This window comes from Panthera tigris, chromosome B4 (genome assembly GCF_018350195.1).
Source record: "Panthera tigris isolate Pti1 chromosome B4, P.tigris_Pti1_mat1.1, whole genome shotgun sequence".
Taxonomy (NCBI): Eukaryota; Metazoa; Chordata; class Mammalia; order Carnivora; family Felidae; genus Panthera; species Panthera tigris.
The window spans coordinates 106,720,376-106,738,792 of NC_056666.1; the positions used below are offsets into that span (position 1 = coordinate 106,720,376).

At 34.6% G+C, this 18,417-nt stretch overlaps 1 protein-coding gene across 8 annotated transcripts in view; it reads left to right on the forward strand.

Annotated features, from left to right (window-relative positions):
- LRRIQ1 (leucine rich repeats and IQ motif containing 1) overlaps window positions 1-18,417 on the forward strand; it is a 207,889-nt gene that overhangs the window by 99,227 nt on the left and 90,245 nt on the right. For 5 of the 8 annotated variants that reach the window (XM_015539066.2, XM_042992827.1, XM_015539070.2 and 2 more), the window contains exons 19-23: window positions 10,637-10,726; window positions 11,390-11,511; window positions 12,030-12,125; window positions 12,372-12,454; window positions 15,192-15,218. In XM_015539066.2, coding sequence (XP_015394552.1) covers window positions 10,637-10,726; window positions 11,390-11,511; window positions 12,030-12,125; window positions 12,372-12,454; window positions 15,192-15,218 — 418 coding nt within the window. The remainder of the gene's footprint in view (window positions 1-10,636; window positions 10,727-11,389; window positions 11,512-12,029; window positions 12,126-12,371; window positions 12,455-15,191; window positions 15,219-18,417) is intronic. The other 3 variants (XM_015539068.2, XM_007085674.3, XM_015539067.2) reach the window with 2 other exon arrangements.

Genomic DNA, 18,417 nt, shown 5'->3' on the forward strand with positions numbered 1-18,417 from the left:
GATGCCAAATTGCAGAGGGTACATGTGTCTTTTCTCCTTTTCTTTCTCTTCTTTGCTAATTGCTTATTTCACCTTAGGCATTTAATATATAGAATATGAAAACATTTACAAATTAATACTTATTTCTTTACTATTTTCCTTTCCAATGAGTTAACAACCATTAAGTAGCAGTCTAGGAATAAAGAACAACAAACTTTTAACTACTGCATTACAGCTGCTGAAAAGATCATGACTAGTCACTTAATAAGAAGGTATCAATGACTGGCAAGTGCAGTGTGGAAATTACCTAAAATGAACAGGCAGAGATAGAGACATGGGGACTGAGGATTCAGTGAATGCATCAAACAGTGTCACCACTTTATTGGAAAATCATCTTACAACTTAAGATGTCATGATTAAATGACCATGGAGTCCCTGTATCAGAATGTCTGTATGCTGGCAGAAGAAATAAGACATTTATTACTTGTCACATCAGGCAGGAGGAGCTTAGTGCTCCTATCTGTTCCCCTTTGCCCCCAAGTTGCACAGGGAGGAATCCAAAGAATTCCCCCCTAGGAATCCCAAGCCTAGGAAACCTTATATTTTAAAAAGGGCTACTACCAAACCTTTCCACTCCATGATCCAGAGGAAATGATTATCTTAATTATACCAGACAGCAAAGAAATTTTTCCTTCTGCCCTAGAGGGAAACACTATACGATTATCTCCATCTTCTGAGTCTATTAGCTATAGTAACATCGTTGAAAAGATAGTCCAGAACAACAACTCTTGTACGTTAGGCAGAAATGTTAGAAACCTATAAAAAAAATTGTCTCCCAATAATATGGAGTCCTTGTGTATACATGGCAAATTTTCCCATAAGACCCACTCTAGTAGGTCCCCCCGAAAAATCGGACAGGAGCCAGGATAAAATCCATTGGGTTATCCTCATAATGCATTTATTAAGGTTACTATCAATAGCCCAGGTATTTTCTCTTTAAGTTTCTGTACTGACTGCCACTAGGGGCTTTAATCCAGGTACAGCTGGAAGTATTAGCTACTGCACAGACTCTTGGGCCTCAAGGAAGAAGTTTAAATTCTGCCATCTAAAACAACCCTGGCCAGTGAGTCAAAACTGACTTGAATGATTTCTAGTGGTGTTTTCTTAAACATTTGAAGATGATTTATGACCAGAACACCTTCCAGGTGGCATTTGTCCATCCCATGGGATGACTGAGAATGGGTATAGGGAAACGTCTAGTGGTACAGGTGGTACAGGTTCTGGGGCTATCCCTTGATATTCTGATCAACTTCTCCGGAATGTTAAGGGGAATCACTATCACACTGTGGTCACAGCCTTCTGGAAAGGAATGGCAGACCCAGCAATAAGTTAAATTTAAGGTTCTTGCAGCCACTTGGAAGGGCCATACAGCACATTTTCTTGTGGAAGAAGGCTTCAGGGGTAGTTCTGAGGGACAAAAAATTATCCATGCCCCCCCTTTCCTCTACCTCTCAGAATGTAAGGTGTTCATTTCAAAGATGCTGGGTGGTGGTTATCCTCCACCCCCTCAAAATTCAAGTGTCCCATTGCAGTAACTGCAACCTCACTTTTTTTTTTTCCTAATCATTCTCCATTCACACCTAGACCTTTTTGTGTGGAAGGTTTAGGACAAGAGGAATAAATGCATTTTTAGAAAACTTAGCCAGGATTAAATTTGTATACCTTAAATCTCCTGTGGCCAGGCTGTGCCGTGAAGATGAGGATGTGCCAATCATGCTGGTCTGGGACTCACTGTTAGGGAAGAGGAATATGCATCATGCCCAGGAATTGTCAGGACAGAATCCTGAGTTGTCAAAGCAGGTCTGTCTTAACCTCGGTACAGTTTTTCCTACTCATTGCCTAGGAAGTAGCTGCAAGGGTATGATCCTTTTCTGGGGGCAGTCACATTAACTGCCTTATCAGCGTGTTTGAATGGAAGGAAGTAAGACTGGTGGAGTCAGACTATCAGCTCATTGTTGAGTAGCTTTTGTGGTAAAAGGCAGTACCTGTCAGTCTCCAATGGTCCAGAAAACCGTAAAATTATACAGACAAATTTCAAGGCCCGCAGTTAATATGGCCAAAGTCACCTGGCAACCTGAAAAGATATCAACAGTAGGGTATTGAAAGTTTAATGTAGTCAATTTTTCAATAGCAGACAGGGGCAAGGATCCATGCAATGTTACCTCTTTCACTATAGATGAAGGGGTAAATTTAGTAGAAGTAATGGGGCACCTGGGTGGCTCAGTCAGTTAAGCATCTGACTCTTGATTTCAGCTCTGGTCATGATCCCACAGTTTGTTAATTAGAGCCCTGCATCAAGCTTTGCACTGATAGTGTGGAACCTGCTTGGGATTCTCTCTCTCTCTCTCTCTCTCTCTCTCTCTGTCCCTCCCCTTCTCTCTCTCTCTCTCTCTCTCTCTCTCTCAAAATAAATAAACTTAAAAAAACTGTTTGTAGAAGTCACAAGTCTAGCATGCATGAATAGCCTCAAACATAGAATGAAGCCTAATCGGTGATTTGATTCCAGTCATCTCATCAGGGGATGGGACTTTACATTGGACATCCATAAGAGTAATCAAAACAGTAACCTGTAAACAACTGTGATTTGATTTTCCTGTGTGAGGACCCAAAACAGGTTGTCTGTAGTCAGCCGGTCTGTAGTTTTCCACGTGGCAGACCAAACTGTGGACTGTTGGCCACAACCCAAGTGTCATTTGGGTTTCAGCTTATCTGAACCATCCCTGAACCAGACCAATAGGGGAACCTGGGTGAATTTAATCCAAGCCAGTAGCTCCAAGCCAGTAGCTCTGGTTCAGGCCATTGAGTTGAGGTAATGTTTCCCTGAGGATTATAGCTGCTACTTTTTCATGTCAAAGCCAGGATTCCACTGAGGCCAGGATGGCTATTTCTTTTGACAAGTGAGGCTTTGGAAGACCTTTCACCTTGTTAGTCATTGAATCTGAGCTGTTTCACCCCAAACCAGAACTATTAGGTCAGAGAGTCACAAGGCCTCCAACGGTCAATCATTTAGTTTCTAAAGGAGTCCAGCAGAAGCTTTTTTTCAATGGGAATATACCTGGTATCTGTGTTAGAAAGGCCACAAACCCAAAGCCACAAGGGATGCCTCTAGGTGGAGGCCAGAGGGTCCAATTGATAATATCATCAGTCACAGAATCTTGTATTGTTTCTAGTTCTGAAGGGGCCCAATAAGATATTGGACCTACTTTTTTGTGGTAAAAAGCTGAAGAGATAATAGGGTTTTTTTTTGTTATTGTTGTTTTTTGTTTGTTTGTTTGTTTGGCCAGTGGAGAGATTGAGCAGTATATTTCTTCCATAGTCCCAAGAAATTACTTGACTAACCAATCCCTGAATGCTATCTCCAGAATTTTGTTCAGATTTCTCGGTCAAGTCCTGCTGGCAGAGGTGTGATAATTCACTATTATCAGGACAGTTGAAACTAAGACTTTTTTTTTTTTATTGAGATATAATTCACATACCATTCTGACATGACAACCAACAGGATATCATCTATATAATGAAAGCTTTGGACATCAGAGGATAGACCCAATAGTCATCCAAGAGATGTCAAGTTAAGAGTTTGTCACACTAACATTTCTCTACCTGCAACTCTTCCCCTATTGGGATAATTGCCTCTGGCACTTATGGGATACAAAAGTAAAACGTGTGATATATCAACTTCTACTCAACAATTCAGATATAGAAGCAGCAATAGTACACTGAATTAGCCTAAAGAGCCCCACCACAAGATAACTTCAGCTCCTTCCTCCACAGTGAACCATGTCCAAACCCCATCAGTTGAATCAATGTGGTCCATACCCTGTGAGTCCAGAGTAGCATAGTAGCCTCTAGCACAGGGAAAAACACTATCTGTATCTTCCCAGGGTGTTAGCTATACACAGGTCCTTGAAAAGATAGTCTGGAAAGAAAGCTGTCTTAAGGCATGCAGAAATGGAGACTCATGAAGAATTGTCTGCTGGCATTAAGCACCGATTATATACCACTCATAATGAACTTCTGAAATAGTGACGAATAAGACATTTTCTTGGGTCTTGGGTTCACAGTGCAAAGTGGATAACCTTTTTAAAATAATTATTTTAGCGGAAGCCTTAATAAGCCTAGGTCTCAATCTCCTTTAGAGGGAATTTTGGCCACTTTGCCATAAAATATCTATAATAACTTAATACATGTCTAAATAATAAGTATGTTAAGTCTAATGTGGCATAGTGATCTACACCAGCACTTTTATTTTTATTGTTTTTATTTTTATTTATTTATTTTTAATATTTATTTATTTTTGAGAGAGAGAGAGAGTGAGGGGAGGGGCAGAGAGAGGGAAACACAGAATCTGAAGCAGGCTCCAGGCTCTGAGCTGTGAGCACAGAGCCCAATGTAGGGCTTGAACTCACGAACTGTGAGATCGTGACCTGAACCGAAGCCAGATGCCTAACTGACTGAGCCACCCAGGTGCCCCTATTTTGCACCTTTTAAATTACGGTAATTTTAGTTGATGCTTTTATTTGCCGATTTAATTTAATAAGATTTTCTCTGTTACTTAACACTGTTTAGAAGCCACCATATTAAAACAATAAAGTTATCTTTAAGTTTAAACCACCAATTCTGTTACGAGTCCCTAAATCTAGAGAAGATGAGAAAAGCTAATATAACAAATATAGAAAACCACAACAGTCAAATCGGATTTTTTTTTCTCAGACTGAAGTAAAATTCAGTAAGTTTTCAGGAATAATTTTTGAGACGGAGACAAAGGTGTTAGCTGGGCAACATTCTGCTCTGGAGTTTATGTTTGATCCCTATCACAAATTAACTTCACGGAGTGTTACATATTACAGTACATTGTGGGGAAATAAACAAATGCAATCTAAATTATAGGCAAAGGAAAAGACTACAGTGACATTTTGTTTAATGAAAAAAGGTATGCATGGCATATATATAACAACAGTCTCAAACAATATGAGCCACCGTGCTTTTGCAATGAGGATGGAAGAGAGGGTTTAGAAAGTGAGATTTGAGATGTATAATGGGCCAAGTTTCCAAACTATAAGGATTCTAAGATGCTCCAGAAGTTATCAAGAAGTATTAGAAAGAATTATTTTGGGGATAGCAAGAGACAACTTGGGCAGAAGAGGAGGAAAGTGTTGGGGCACGAGAGTAGTAGTGAAGGGAGGAGGAAAAACATCAAGTCATGGCTTTTAGCATTTCTGGGACTTGCTCAATTCTAACTGACTTGTTGCTTAGGGCAAGTCTGAACCTAGTTTCACGCATCAAATGAAAGGATTACACTAGATGGCCTGAAAAATTGTGTATTTATACACCCAAATAAACATGAATGTTATTTGTAGTCCTTTCTTTTTCTTTTTCTTTCTTTCTTTCTTTCTTTCTTTCTTTCTTTCTTTCTTTCTTTCTTTCTTTCTTTGTTTCTTTCTTTCTTTCTTTGCTCCTCTTTTTAACATCCTTATTTTCTAGACTTTCAAAGTTGGGTTATAGAATAATGATTTCTTTTCTGATCAAAAGCCAAATACATGATTAGAGTGCTTTGGTGGCTCAGTCAGTTGAGCGTTCGACTCTTGATTTGAGCTCAGGTCATGATCCCAGGTTGTGGGATCGAGCCCTGCATCAGGCTCTGTGCTGAGTGTGGAGCATGCTTAAGATTCTCTCTCTCTCTCTCTCTCTCTCTCTCTCTCTCTCTCTCTCTGTCCCCCTCTCTCTCCCACTTTCTCTCTCTCTCAAATAAAAAAAAGACAAATACATGGATATCTGGTTAAACATTCAATTGTGAACACACAGTTACAAATCTAAGTTCAAGTTTATTTTTAATATGTAATAAATTTGTTAGTAGTCTTCTAATAACTAGAAAGCTTTCCAGATCCTCAGTTGTAAGTTAAAGGATATCTGAACAGAAGGCTTTCTTAAGCAATAACTGAAATTTGTATAAATGTCCAGTGGTAAGCATGATATATTAATATACATTTTTAAAACAGTAGTATATTTATAATCTTGGCCATTTCTTCCTAACATTTTGAAAGTTTTTTTCAACGTTCTAAGTACTGCCAAATATACTTGATATTAATAAACTTGAACTCATATAAATCAGTAGTCTTGGTAATATTTTTTGGTTGTGATTATATAATTACTAAGAGCATCTTTAGCATTTTATATTAAACCTTCTCTTTGTGCTTCTAGAAATTTCTGAGATAGTAGTTAAAGAATTGTTCTGGCATCTTATAAAAGTTTGTGACATTGAATTAAAAACTAAGAAAAATGATTTTCAAAGTTTTCTTCACTTTTATGTATCAATTTAAAGACTACATTTTTCCCCAGACTTTAGATAGCTTTTTTAAGAAAGAGACTTCCATCTACATCTATGTGAAATGGCAAAGAAATCACTCTGCTTTGTGAGTCCCTGTCCTGCTGTAGAAAGGAAACAGCTGGAGTCCCAGAGAATGTAAAAAGGAGGTGGTTGGCAGGTGTTTAAAAGAAAAAAAAAGTTGTTTGTTTGTATATTTAAAAAAAAAGCAAAAACAGTGTATAAATCAAGCTTCTCACCTGGCAATACTGCTCCTTTTCCACAGTCAGTCCTTTAGTGGCACATTACCTTTAAAAATTTCCCCCCAATTTTTTTTATTGTAGTAAAATACACATAACATAAAATTTATCATCTTAATTTTTAAGTGGTATTCAGTGATATTAAATACATTCATAAAGTTGTATTACCATTAATCCATATCCAGAACTCTTTTCATTCTGCAAAACTGAAGCTACATAGCTATTAAACAATAACTCCTTAATCCCCCTTAATATCCTAAAGCTGTAACATTCTAGTTTGAATTTATACCATCTTAACTTCAAAAGCATCCAAAAACTTTCTCCTTTACAGTTCCACCTCCACCACTTTTGGTTGTTGATATCACAAAATTGCCTCTGTATAAACCTAAACTAATAACTCCTTTAAATGAATTACTATCTTAAATTATGTGGGGGAACTAAATGTGGAATTACAAGCCAAAGTAACAATAATACTAGCTTTTAAATTAATAGTTTTAAAATATATTAGTCTCAAGTCATATAGAAAACAAAAAGTAGAGTTACAAACCGTTGTTACAATAATATTAGCTTTTATACTTTCCCATGTATTTCTCTTTACTGAGATCTTTGTTTTTTCATATGGCTTCGAACTGCTGTCTAGTCTTTTCATTTCAACCTGCAGGACTCCCTTAGGCATTTCTTTCAGGGCAGATCTAATGATAACAAACTCTCTCAACCTGTGTTCATCTGGGACTATCTGAATTTCTCCCCTGAATTTGAAGGACAGTTGACAATATACGATTCTTGGTTAACAGTTTTGTTGTTGTTGTTTTCTTTCACCATTTTGAATATCTCAACCCATTGCCTTCAGGACTTTAAACTTTCTGATAAGAAATCTGCTGGATGTCTTAGTGAGGATTCCTTATATGTGACAAGTTGCTTCTCACTGGCTCCTTTCAAGATTCTCTGTATCTTTTGCTTTTGAAAGTTTGATTATGTGTCTTGGTTTGGGTCTCTGAGTTCCTTGTACTTCAAGTTCATTAAGTTTCTTGGATGTTTATATTCAGGTCAGTCACTGAATTTGGGAAATTTTTAGCCATTGTGTCTTCAAACATGCTCTCTACCTCTTTATTTTTTTCTGTTCCATCCGTGACTCCCATGGTACATGCGTTGGTACATTTGATAGTGTCTCACAAGTCCCTTAGGTTCTGTTCACTTTTCTTCAATCTTTTATTTTTTCTTCTATTCCTCAGACTTGATAATTTCCATTGTCCTGTCTTCACGTTCACTGATTCCTTTATCTACCTACTCAGAAATAGATCTCTCTAGTGAATCCCACTAGTGAATATTTTATTTTGGCTATTGTGCTTTTCAGCTCTAGCATTTCTTCTTGGTGTCTTTTTAGATTTTCTATCTCTTTATTGATATTTCCATTCTGTTTATATACCATTTTCTCTCCTTTTACTTCTTTGAGTGTCTTTAAAACAATTATTTGTAAAGTCTTTGCCTAGTAGATCTGCCATGAGGTCTTTTTGTAGGGGTAGTTTTGGTTGATTTATTTATTTTTGCTTTGAATGGGCCATAAACTTTTCTGTTTCTTTGTAAGGCTTGTGATTTCTTTATTTAGAGTTGGACATTGAATCTAATAATTACAGTAATTCTAGAAATTAGATTCTCTTCCCCAAGGTTTGCTGGGGTTTTGTTTTTGCTTTTATTGTTTTTGTTTTTGTATTGATTATTATAGGCTATCTCTGTGCTGAGGGTCACCCTGAGTTACAAACTTAAGGTCTTCTCAGGTCTTTTCTGAGCCTGTGCCTTTCCCTGGACATGCATGTTGACTTTCTAATTTCCTACATATATACAGATGCTTTTTAATGTTCTAGCCTTAAGAAAAAAAAAAGCATACCTTAGTCTTTAATGGCTCCCAAAAGATGAAATAAAGAAAAATGAAGGGGTTGGGGAGAATAGCAGTCCATGAAATCCCCTGGAGATCACTTAGCTGGTAGGGCAGGGGCTTGCAACAATAGAAGTGCAGCAAAGGATACCCACTTCTTTGCACCTCTGTGATCAGAAGTAATAATCAATGATCAGTGCATAGACACCGATACTTGGAGGTTACTGTCCTGATTGTCCACCCTGGCTCTACAAGCTGTGTGCAGGCTGCTCCTGGAACACATGAACAGCTGCCTGCCTCAGAGCCCCAGAGTAGAGAATAGCTGCTACTGTGCTAAAAGCTGATATTGAATAAAATTAACCACAATTTACCATCCAAGTCTTCCCCTGGAAGTTATAAGCCTTCAATAGATGCCAGAATTCCAAAATAATTACATCAGATGGATTCTGCCAGTGCAATCATTTTCTAAGTTGGGAGACAGGTTCCCAGTTCTTCTTACTCCGCCATCTTCCCAGAATCTTCTGGGACTGCCTTTTATCATATCATCTCCACATTTTCACATTTTCTCTTCACTTTAGTAGTTTTCACCAGATTAAGAATTCGAATTTGATGCTAGCTGATATGCCATAGGCCTTGGTCTTTCCTGGGATGGAACTGGATTTTTCTTTATTTGTCATACACAAGGAAGAATTAAAAAATCTGAGCTCTAAGGGAGCCTGGGTGGCTCAGTCAGTTAAGTGTCCAACTTCAGCTCAGGTCCTGATCTCACAGTTTGTGAGTTTGAGCCCTGAGTTGGGCTCTGTGCTGACAGCTCAGAGCCTGGAACCTGTTTCAGATTCTGTGTCTCCCTCTCGCTCTCTGCCCCGTCCCTGCTCACACTCTGTCTCTCTCTCTTTCTCATAAGTAATGAAATAAACATTAAAAATTTTTTTTTAAAAATCTGAACCCTGAATCCTGTTTGCATCGTAAATAGCACTTTTTAAACAAGATACATATTCTTAAACCATATGTAACTGATATATAACTGTGATATATGTGTTAAAATGTTTGCCTGGAAAAAATTGGACAATGTACCTGTCAAACAACTGAGTAGAGGTTTCCTATTTATTCAAATAACATGAATTTAAATAGTTATTCTAAGTTCTATAAGTAAAAATATGTCATTGCACTGCTAGCCTATAGTCAGGGTTTCTTAGTTTTTCCTTCTCAGTGGTCTTTCAAGAGATGGTCAAGAAACACTGAAATTGTATAAATGGAAAATTGCATTTAGTTCTCCTCAGAATATAATCATTCTAGTTTTTAAATCCAAAATGTTTGAATATTTTACAACCTTTTAAAAAACAAGTTCATGAGCATCTGATCTTTTCTTGTAAAAATTCCCGAAACATTATAGAACCACAGAAGTTTATTCTAAACCATATTAGATAATGCAAGCAAAAAAAATTTGGATAATTATATCCTAATTATATAACACTAGCATACTTAGTATACCATTGTGAAAATATAAAATAAATTTGATAATTACATAAATGGAATAAAGATAAGATAAAAAGTGAAGGGACTTAAATAGAATCATTTTAAAATTTAAATTTATATATTTTTTTTATCATTCACACACTTGAATTAGAGACTATAATGTTAGGATCCATGATTTTTATGTTGCCACAAAATTCATTTTCCATCTATTCAGAAAATTTGTGAAATATTTGAAAAAATTAAGGAAAATCTATCTTATAGACAGTGTACATGGAAAAAATGATAGTAATATTAAAATAACCATAAATTTTCAATACTGAGGTTTGGTTGAAAATATTAAAGTTTGCATTAAAAAGAGATGAAAGATTCTGTCCCCCAGTCACATCTAGAGTTGGCTCAGAGTCATAATTATCAAACAGTTAAATACACGGAACAGTCTGCACCTCTTTATTTTCTGTAACACTTGAGCATTCAAATTCTCACTTTATCCCACTTGGGGGTGAAAACTCTTCTATTTTTTACAATGTTTGCTTTAAATAGATGCATAACATCTCACAATAGCAAGTAGCACATTTTCCTATAAATAAAAATCCTACGCTCTCTTAATGTTTGTAAAAGACAATTTCAAAGATTCTTTGTAAACTTTATGCAAACTGAACTATGTACATTAATGTTTACTATTTGCAGGCTGCCTTAGAGAAAGAATGGCTAGCTTTAGATTCCGCCCGCTTCCCTTCACAAACACTGCTTCTCCCGAACCAGCTGCACTGGCCAAAGGTAACATGTCATGGAAATCTCTTAATGCTCCATCTTTGTTCGTTTCTTAAGGTTATGCCGTGCTGCAGTGATTAATAATGCAATTTATTGACTTGAAAAACACAATTACTTTTAGAAGCCTCTGACTTCCTCCTCATCCCCAGATGTAATTTTTCATGTAGCTTTTCTTTCGTTTGCTTCTAATTTTTTTCTTTATTTTGGATTTCTTTCAACACTTTATTTCACAGTAGCAAAAAAAAAAAAATGATATACTTCAGCTGCATATTTGGCAGCAGACTAAAATCACTAGTTGACAGCACTTTAAAAATACAAAAATATGCATTAAGAGGGCAACAGCTGAAGATTCTCAGTCAGAGGTCAATGGACTGCAATATCTGTTATTTATTTGATAATCTTTGAAGTTTTTGTTTTTTGATATTTTTTAAGATCTTTGCTATTAATCACTCTATATATGCAAACTGTACCAAAAAAACATATCCCTTACCACTACAATAAAGGACATTTACATGTGTATTACATAAATTTAATTTTATTATAATTTTCAGTTTTTGTATGTGTTTCCCTTGGGAGGCTACTGAATAATATGCATGTAAAGTAATATGATATAAGTGCTAGAATTTTTCCATTTATTTTATACTTAATATACATTATTTTTCTGATAAGTTCTGTGGAACCTTAAAATATGATGATACTTCACTGAATTTACCAAGCCATCCAGCTCAAGCGTGGCTATGTAATGAGAAAGAAAATTTGTTTTCATCAGAACACTCACAGTTTAATAGCAGGTAAGCTAAATTACTCTTTTGGAGGATCAACCCATAACGAGAATACTATACTTATTACAAAAGTGGTAAAATGATGAAAATTAAGTACAAATTTATCTGCTTAGAAGATGGGAAAACATTCAGTGTTAAAATGTAATGATTTTTACGGAGTTTTCAGTAAAAAAAAGAGTGTGAGGTAGCTTCATTAAAACAACTACAAAAGTGTCAGTGAAATAATGTCATTAACTGTTGTAAACAACTGAACTTTAAAATACTATGATATAGGTAGAGATAAGGATTAGAATAAAAATTCCAGGGCTGCATTTCTTTCGACAAAAGGATTGAAATATGCTTCAAGTAATTGAAATGTAAACATTTTAAATTAATGGCAGACTTTTATTACTTTTCAAGATAAAGTTTTTCTGTAACTTAAATAGATTTTATTTCTGAGTTTGAAACAACATAAATAGCTTGTAGTTTTTTAAAACGTGCTGATATTCTTGTGTTGATTCAGTTACTGTAGTTTTTTCTATCGCCAGACCAGAACACAGAACTTTGTCCTGGACACCTGAATCAAAGATCAGCAGAAAGAGTTCGCTAAAATCTGAAAAAGAAGAAAAAATTTCGAAAGAATGGTATGTGGTATATTTTAAACTAAAATATTAAGAAATTGAGAGACTTTAAAATTTTTAGGATAGACATTTTTCAAGACTTTAAGAATTATTAGTTTTTGAGAAACTATACATCTGTTAAATTATAGGTTCTTAAATGGAATCTAATTTGTTTTAGTATGATATAATTCAGATATGTGTGTTTGTATATCTATGTATATATAAATGTGGTCTGAATATTTGTTTTTCCTTTATGCAATCTATTAATAGGGGCTTTAAGGACATTGCTACTGCTCAGCAAATGTTGAAGAGAGCACAGAAGATGAAATCAAAGAAATTAAGGAAAAAATTAGGTGGGTTGTGAATGCTCTTTGAATAATAATGTGTGTCTGATATTGAAGATAAATTGTCTTAAAATATTCTTTACCAAATCGTATTTAATAACATTTAATAAGAACCAAAATGAAATGTGCAGTTATGAATACGTCTAAGGTAATAATTCTGAAAACTCAACCAAGGAAACTTACAGAAAATTATGTTATTACGTTAAATGATTTGTTATACACTTAAGTGCTATTTTCACTTTCCCTCTGTTTCTTATCTACTTTCTCATTGATTATTCTATCTATTGTGCACTGAGAATTATGCTGTAATTTGTTTCTAAGTTGGTTCATTTTGACAAATGTTGATTCTAGAGTGTCTGCTTCATGTGGTTATTCCTTTGTTTTTAAATTGCTTGATTATTCAATAAGCTATTTCTATAAGTTCGTTTGTTCCATGAACATTAGCTCTGAAGGCTTCACAACTTGACATTTTGGAAAAGAAGTACAGTGTATATCTTCACAATTATGTAGAACTTGGGAAATGTTCAGTGGCACCCTTTTTTTCTATCCCACTTGATTCTTCAAATCATTCTTTGGATACTTTTGATCATTTTAGTATCATTACCTAATATGTGGAGTAGTTTATAGGTGTCAGAGCAAGAAACAGCACATTATTATGACTTCATAATTAAAACTACTTAAAATTATTAGCATATTGTATGTAACTTTGCATTTACTTATAATTTTATAAATATTTACTCATGGACACATAGACTTGATATAAGTAATGTGACCTTTTTTTTAAAAAACTGGTTTTGAATTTTTCTCATTCATTAGCTTCTTTTGTAGATTTTGAGAATTTTTGAGATTTTAATGGCAGTGAAATGTTTTTGTAAAAGTACCATCAGTCCTGAGAAAAGCAAAGAATCTATATTTATCTTGTAGTTCTAGCTTATTTAAGTATACAAAGAAGCATTTAGAAGATTAATTTTTATCTTTATTAATTTTCCTATTTATTATTTAAAAATTATTTATTATTTCCTATTTATTATTTAAGTAATACTTAATGATGACTCCTTCTATTTATTATTTTAATCATTAATTCCCTGGTGGAATTCTAAGAAAAAATATATATATATATTTTCTTTTTTTAAATAATAAGGGGTGCCTGGGTAGCTCAGTCAGTTAAGTGGCCAACTTCTGCTCAGGTCATGGTCTCATGGTTTGTGAGTTCGAGCCTTGCATCGGACTCTGTGCTGACAACTCAAAACCTGGAGCCTATTTCAGATTCTGTATCTCCCTCTCTCTCTCCCCCTCCCTCACTCACACTCTCTCGCTTTCTCCTCTGTCTCTCTGAAAAATAAAGGTAAACATTAAACAATAATAATAATAATAACCAAGATACTCATAGTTTCCAAGGAATAGCTGATATTTCTTGGCACAGTACTTTATTGATAAATTTCTGATGATTTATTTTTATATTCCAAAATGTCAACTTTCCTTTTTTTGGTGTTTGTTATATTAGTGACATCGTTTATCTTTTTGAGATAGCTGTAGTACTTTTTGTTGTGTGCTAACAGTTTGTAAAGTTTGAAAGATTGAAATTTTAAACATTTTTAAAGAAAATGTAGCAGTGCCTGAGTGACTCAGTTGGTTAATTAAGCATCTGACTTCAGCTCAGGTCATGATCTCTGGGTTCCTGAGTTTGAGCCCCACGTCAGGCTCTGTGCTGACAGCTCTGTGCTGACTTGCTTTGTGCCTCCCACAGTCTTGTTTTATAAACTCCTATTAAGTTCCTCAGGACTCAGTGAACACAATACTATAAGGTGGTTCCCAAGGATTAGTAACTCCAAACTCTTAACAATAGTGAGACTTTGTTTCAGTCCTAGGGAAATGGAATCCAGTATAGTAAGTCAGAGTAGTTTGACAAACTTTTTTATTGCTTTGATGTATATATTTTTTTCATCTTCAGTAGTACCAACAAACATTCTTTAAATAGCTGTTTTGAGAATAATAAAAGTTTCTGAAATTCCTGGGGGAAGTTCAGATATTAGAAGTGGCATAAGTACTATTTCAGCCAATGTTCAACAAATAATTATTACTTATGTTCAAGGTCTATTTTTTAAAAGATATTCACAATGTTTGTAATAGTTTCTGATAGTGAAGCTAAGAAAAAATCTGTCTTAGAATCTATCTCTGGAAATGTATAGATCTTTCTTGCTCATTCTTATAACTAAGTGATTTTTGTTGTTAAAATCATTTTTAATAAATCAGCATAGTAAATAATATGTTTTAGCAAAAGTTTTAATAAGGAATATATGCTCATACAAAAAACCATTGTGTTAAAGGACAAAAATTAGACGTAATAATTATCAGGCAAAATCAAACATTTTTTATCTGTCACAAGGTGGCATGATAGAGTAACAAATGTAAAAGGACAACCAAACATACAAATTAACGACCTAATTTTAAATTTAACATTTTGCCAGTGGCCATTAAGCAGACCTGTTAGGTAAAGGTCTAAAATGGCAATTGTATAATTTTTATGGATATCATTACTCTAATTGCATGATTGTAAACCAAATTGCATTCTTACTACTGAGTTTGTACCCTTGTTAAGCTTTTGTTTTGCTTTTGTTTAATCAAAATATTATTAGATTAATGAAATACAAGTAATTTTTTTCTTTTAAATTTGAATTCCATAATGTACAACTTAATGATGACATTTAAATTCTCCTCATTCTTTTTCTCTACTGCCTCGTCACAGCAGATACTCAGAATAGAAATACTCAAGGTAAGATTAAGGATGAAATAATGAACAAGAAAATCAGTGGGATCTTCTCCAATTATAATACTTTAGTCTTTTACTAGATTAATAATGTAGCACTTATGTCATTTTGTATCTGTGAATGAATCGTATAAGATTGTACCTCTGGTTTTCTTCATACAGAAAAAGAACTTTCTAGTACATTTCCAGTTTACAATTCAATATGTAAAATCCTACTACCTTATTTAAATCTGCCTAAAATAATGGCCATAATTTTAAACTTTTACTAAGAAGTTAAAATGATGCTTTAGATACTTCAATTATATTAAACACTTAAAAATTAATAGTAATTTTCAAATATTCATGGATATATATATATATATATATATATATATATATATTACATGGATAACATGCCAACTTGAAAATCATAAGCCACCAGAGGGCAACATTGTCCATAAAACTACGGGAGACTATCCATCTTTGTGGGGGTAGGGAGGGTGGTAGGTGAAACATCAGAGGATAGAAACTTTTAATGAAATGGAATCAATTATGTCCTCCAACCTAACAAAGCTGTAATCCTCAAGGAGTGGGGTATAAATGCACAGGTTATGGAAGCTTTAATTCAAATTTCTACCATGAAAAACCTTAGCACAAGTTGCTCAGTAGCATAATACTTCCCGTTTATATCTTATACATGTATTTATTAGCCAAGGGATATGAGTCCACAATTTTTGTTTGAAGATGAGAGTGAAAATAGGGCAAAAGGCTGGGGGTCAATTATTCAAAGAAAGTTGCAGATAGGGGAGGAATACCACTGAGTTTGCTGATTAATAAAGAAGCAAGGGGCCAAGGAAACATACAGTGTAGGCAACCATCAGGGGAGAGTCAGTATTAATGACTTCTACTGGGATAAAAGAAGTCATCTGCTTTAAACAGAAAAAGCCAGAAGAGGGAGAGGGAAGAGGAATTGATTGGAAGTCAGAGGATGAAATCTAAAATTGTGAAGCGTTATATTTACTTAGTTTGAGTTTGGGTTCTGATTATTGTTATTCCTAGTAACTTATTGCTGTTTTTCTCATGATGGACATAAGCATGAACCAGTAATGACTGGTCTTATCTTTATGGAGTTTTTATTGGTTTGTCTTTTTGTATTTACTGTTGCCTCATGCACAGAAGTAATTTTAGAATTTGGTGATCTGTGTTGGAATTTAGCGAATACGCAGGGAAGGTTAGGGTGTATAACTACCGTGGAAAGCATGATGTGCAAGATGTGAGTTGCTGGTTTACTGAAAACATAAGAGTCAATAACCTAAAAGTAATGAGCTTGACTGGTAGCAAGATTGAGAGGAACAGGGTCAGGGAAGAGAGTAAGTGCTTTGTTTTGATGTGGAACACTTCTCAGAGAGGATAAGTTCTGAGTATAGGGATTTGGGTGGAGAGCCCTTAAAAAGTTTAAAGGCTAAGAATATAAGGACAAAAACACAATGTGGTCTTTCAATATTTATCATATTTATGCATATCACATTTCAAATTTCATTGAGTGAAGAAAGAGTAGGATGAAGCAAAAGAAGTTAATTTAGTTCTAAAGGTAGGGCTACACTAGGGATAAGAATCATCTTGCAGCAGTTTGTAACACCTAGCACAGTGTCAAGTACATAGTAAGCACTCAATAAATACTTGTTCATTTTATTTCAGTGATGAAAATAGCTTGAGACTGTATTGGTAACATGTATTTGTAGTCAAGAATTAAGCCAGGTAGAAAATAAGTTAGACGAACTTTTTAATGTGACTTGAGCAGTCATGGGCTACCACAAAGAGATCAGGTTGCAAAATGATAAGGTAAACAATGAATGTGAAGGATCAAAAGGGACTAGAATAGATAGAACTGTGACAAAATTAAGTTTATTGATAATTTGTTTTGTTTACTTCAGTGATTTCTAAAAATAATTTATAAGAATTTTGGTCATGTGGTGCCTGGATTAAGCGTCAGACTCTTGATTTTGGCTCAGGTCCTGATCTCACAGTTTGTGGGATCATGCCTGGCGTCAGGCTCTGTGCTGAGCATGCTTGGGATTCCCTCTCTCTTTCTCTGTCCCTCTCCTGCTCGTGCACTCTCTTTCTCTCTCTCTCTCAAAATAAATAAAATAAAAACATTTTTTGATCAAACATTAACTTCGTTGCGCTAGCAAAACAATAATAAAATCCATTTGAATAGTAAGATCCTTGAGGTGAAGACACTCCTTGTTCCCCACCTAATATCATACCTGGCATATGGTAGATATTCAATTAACAACTATTAACTGAATCAGCAGTAAATGAGATAAAAGTCACTAAATACCTTTGTGTGTATGTGTATGACTGGGTATGTATATTATAGTCATTTAAATATATGTTTCTATTTGGGAAGGCAAATTTAAATTAGTAAGTAAATGATGAAATAGTCATCAGACTTAAAACATATTTTACAGCACAGCTGTACTTTGCACATACAAAAAATGGGTAATAACCAGGTTTTTATGTATGAAGTTAACAAGAATAAGATCAACCAGTGAGCTAAGATTAGGACTGTAGAAACTGAAAAGAGATTATATAGGAGATGAAATAATTTTAAGGTTGTTCTAATGCCTAAATAAAGTTATGTTACTTAAATGAGATAATGAAGTGTTGAGTATGGAACCACACACATAATAGAAACTCAACTTACTTATAGGTTTCTTTAAGTATTTTATAAAGATATATTTAAAATCTATTTCCCGGACATTGGGCAAGCCATACTGGGTGACAAAAGATTTTTAAAACAGCAACATAGACTTGCCATTGATGACCTCAGAGGGTAGATTTAAATGTACAAAATTGATTTTATGATGCAAGAAAAAGGTTTCACAAGCTGAACTCTTTACAATAAGTTTGTATCCTAGCTTATTTTTTGAGGGTATTTTTTGAGGGTAAGAGTAGTGTCTTATTTCACAGTGGTATTTCCAGGGGCTATCACAATCAAGTGATTTTTTTCCCCCATCTAGAATACTGTTTCTTGCTTCTGTATTATCCCTTTGAAATTTGAATTAATGTAAGTTTTAAATAAATTAAAGGTTGCAATCAGAATGTTTTAAAATGAAAGGATATTGAAAATATAGCACTGTTTATGCGCCCTTGTAGAGTAAAATTTTTTTTGAGTAAATTGAGCTAGACAACTTTTCTAGATATTTTTGTATGTATTCTTTAA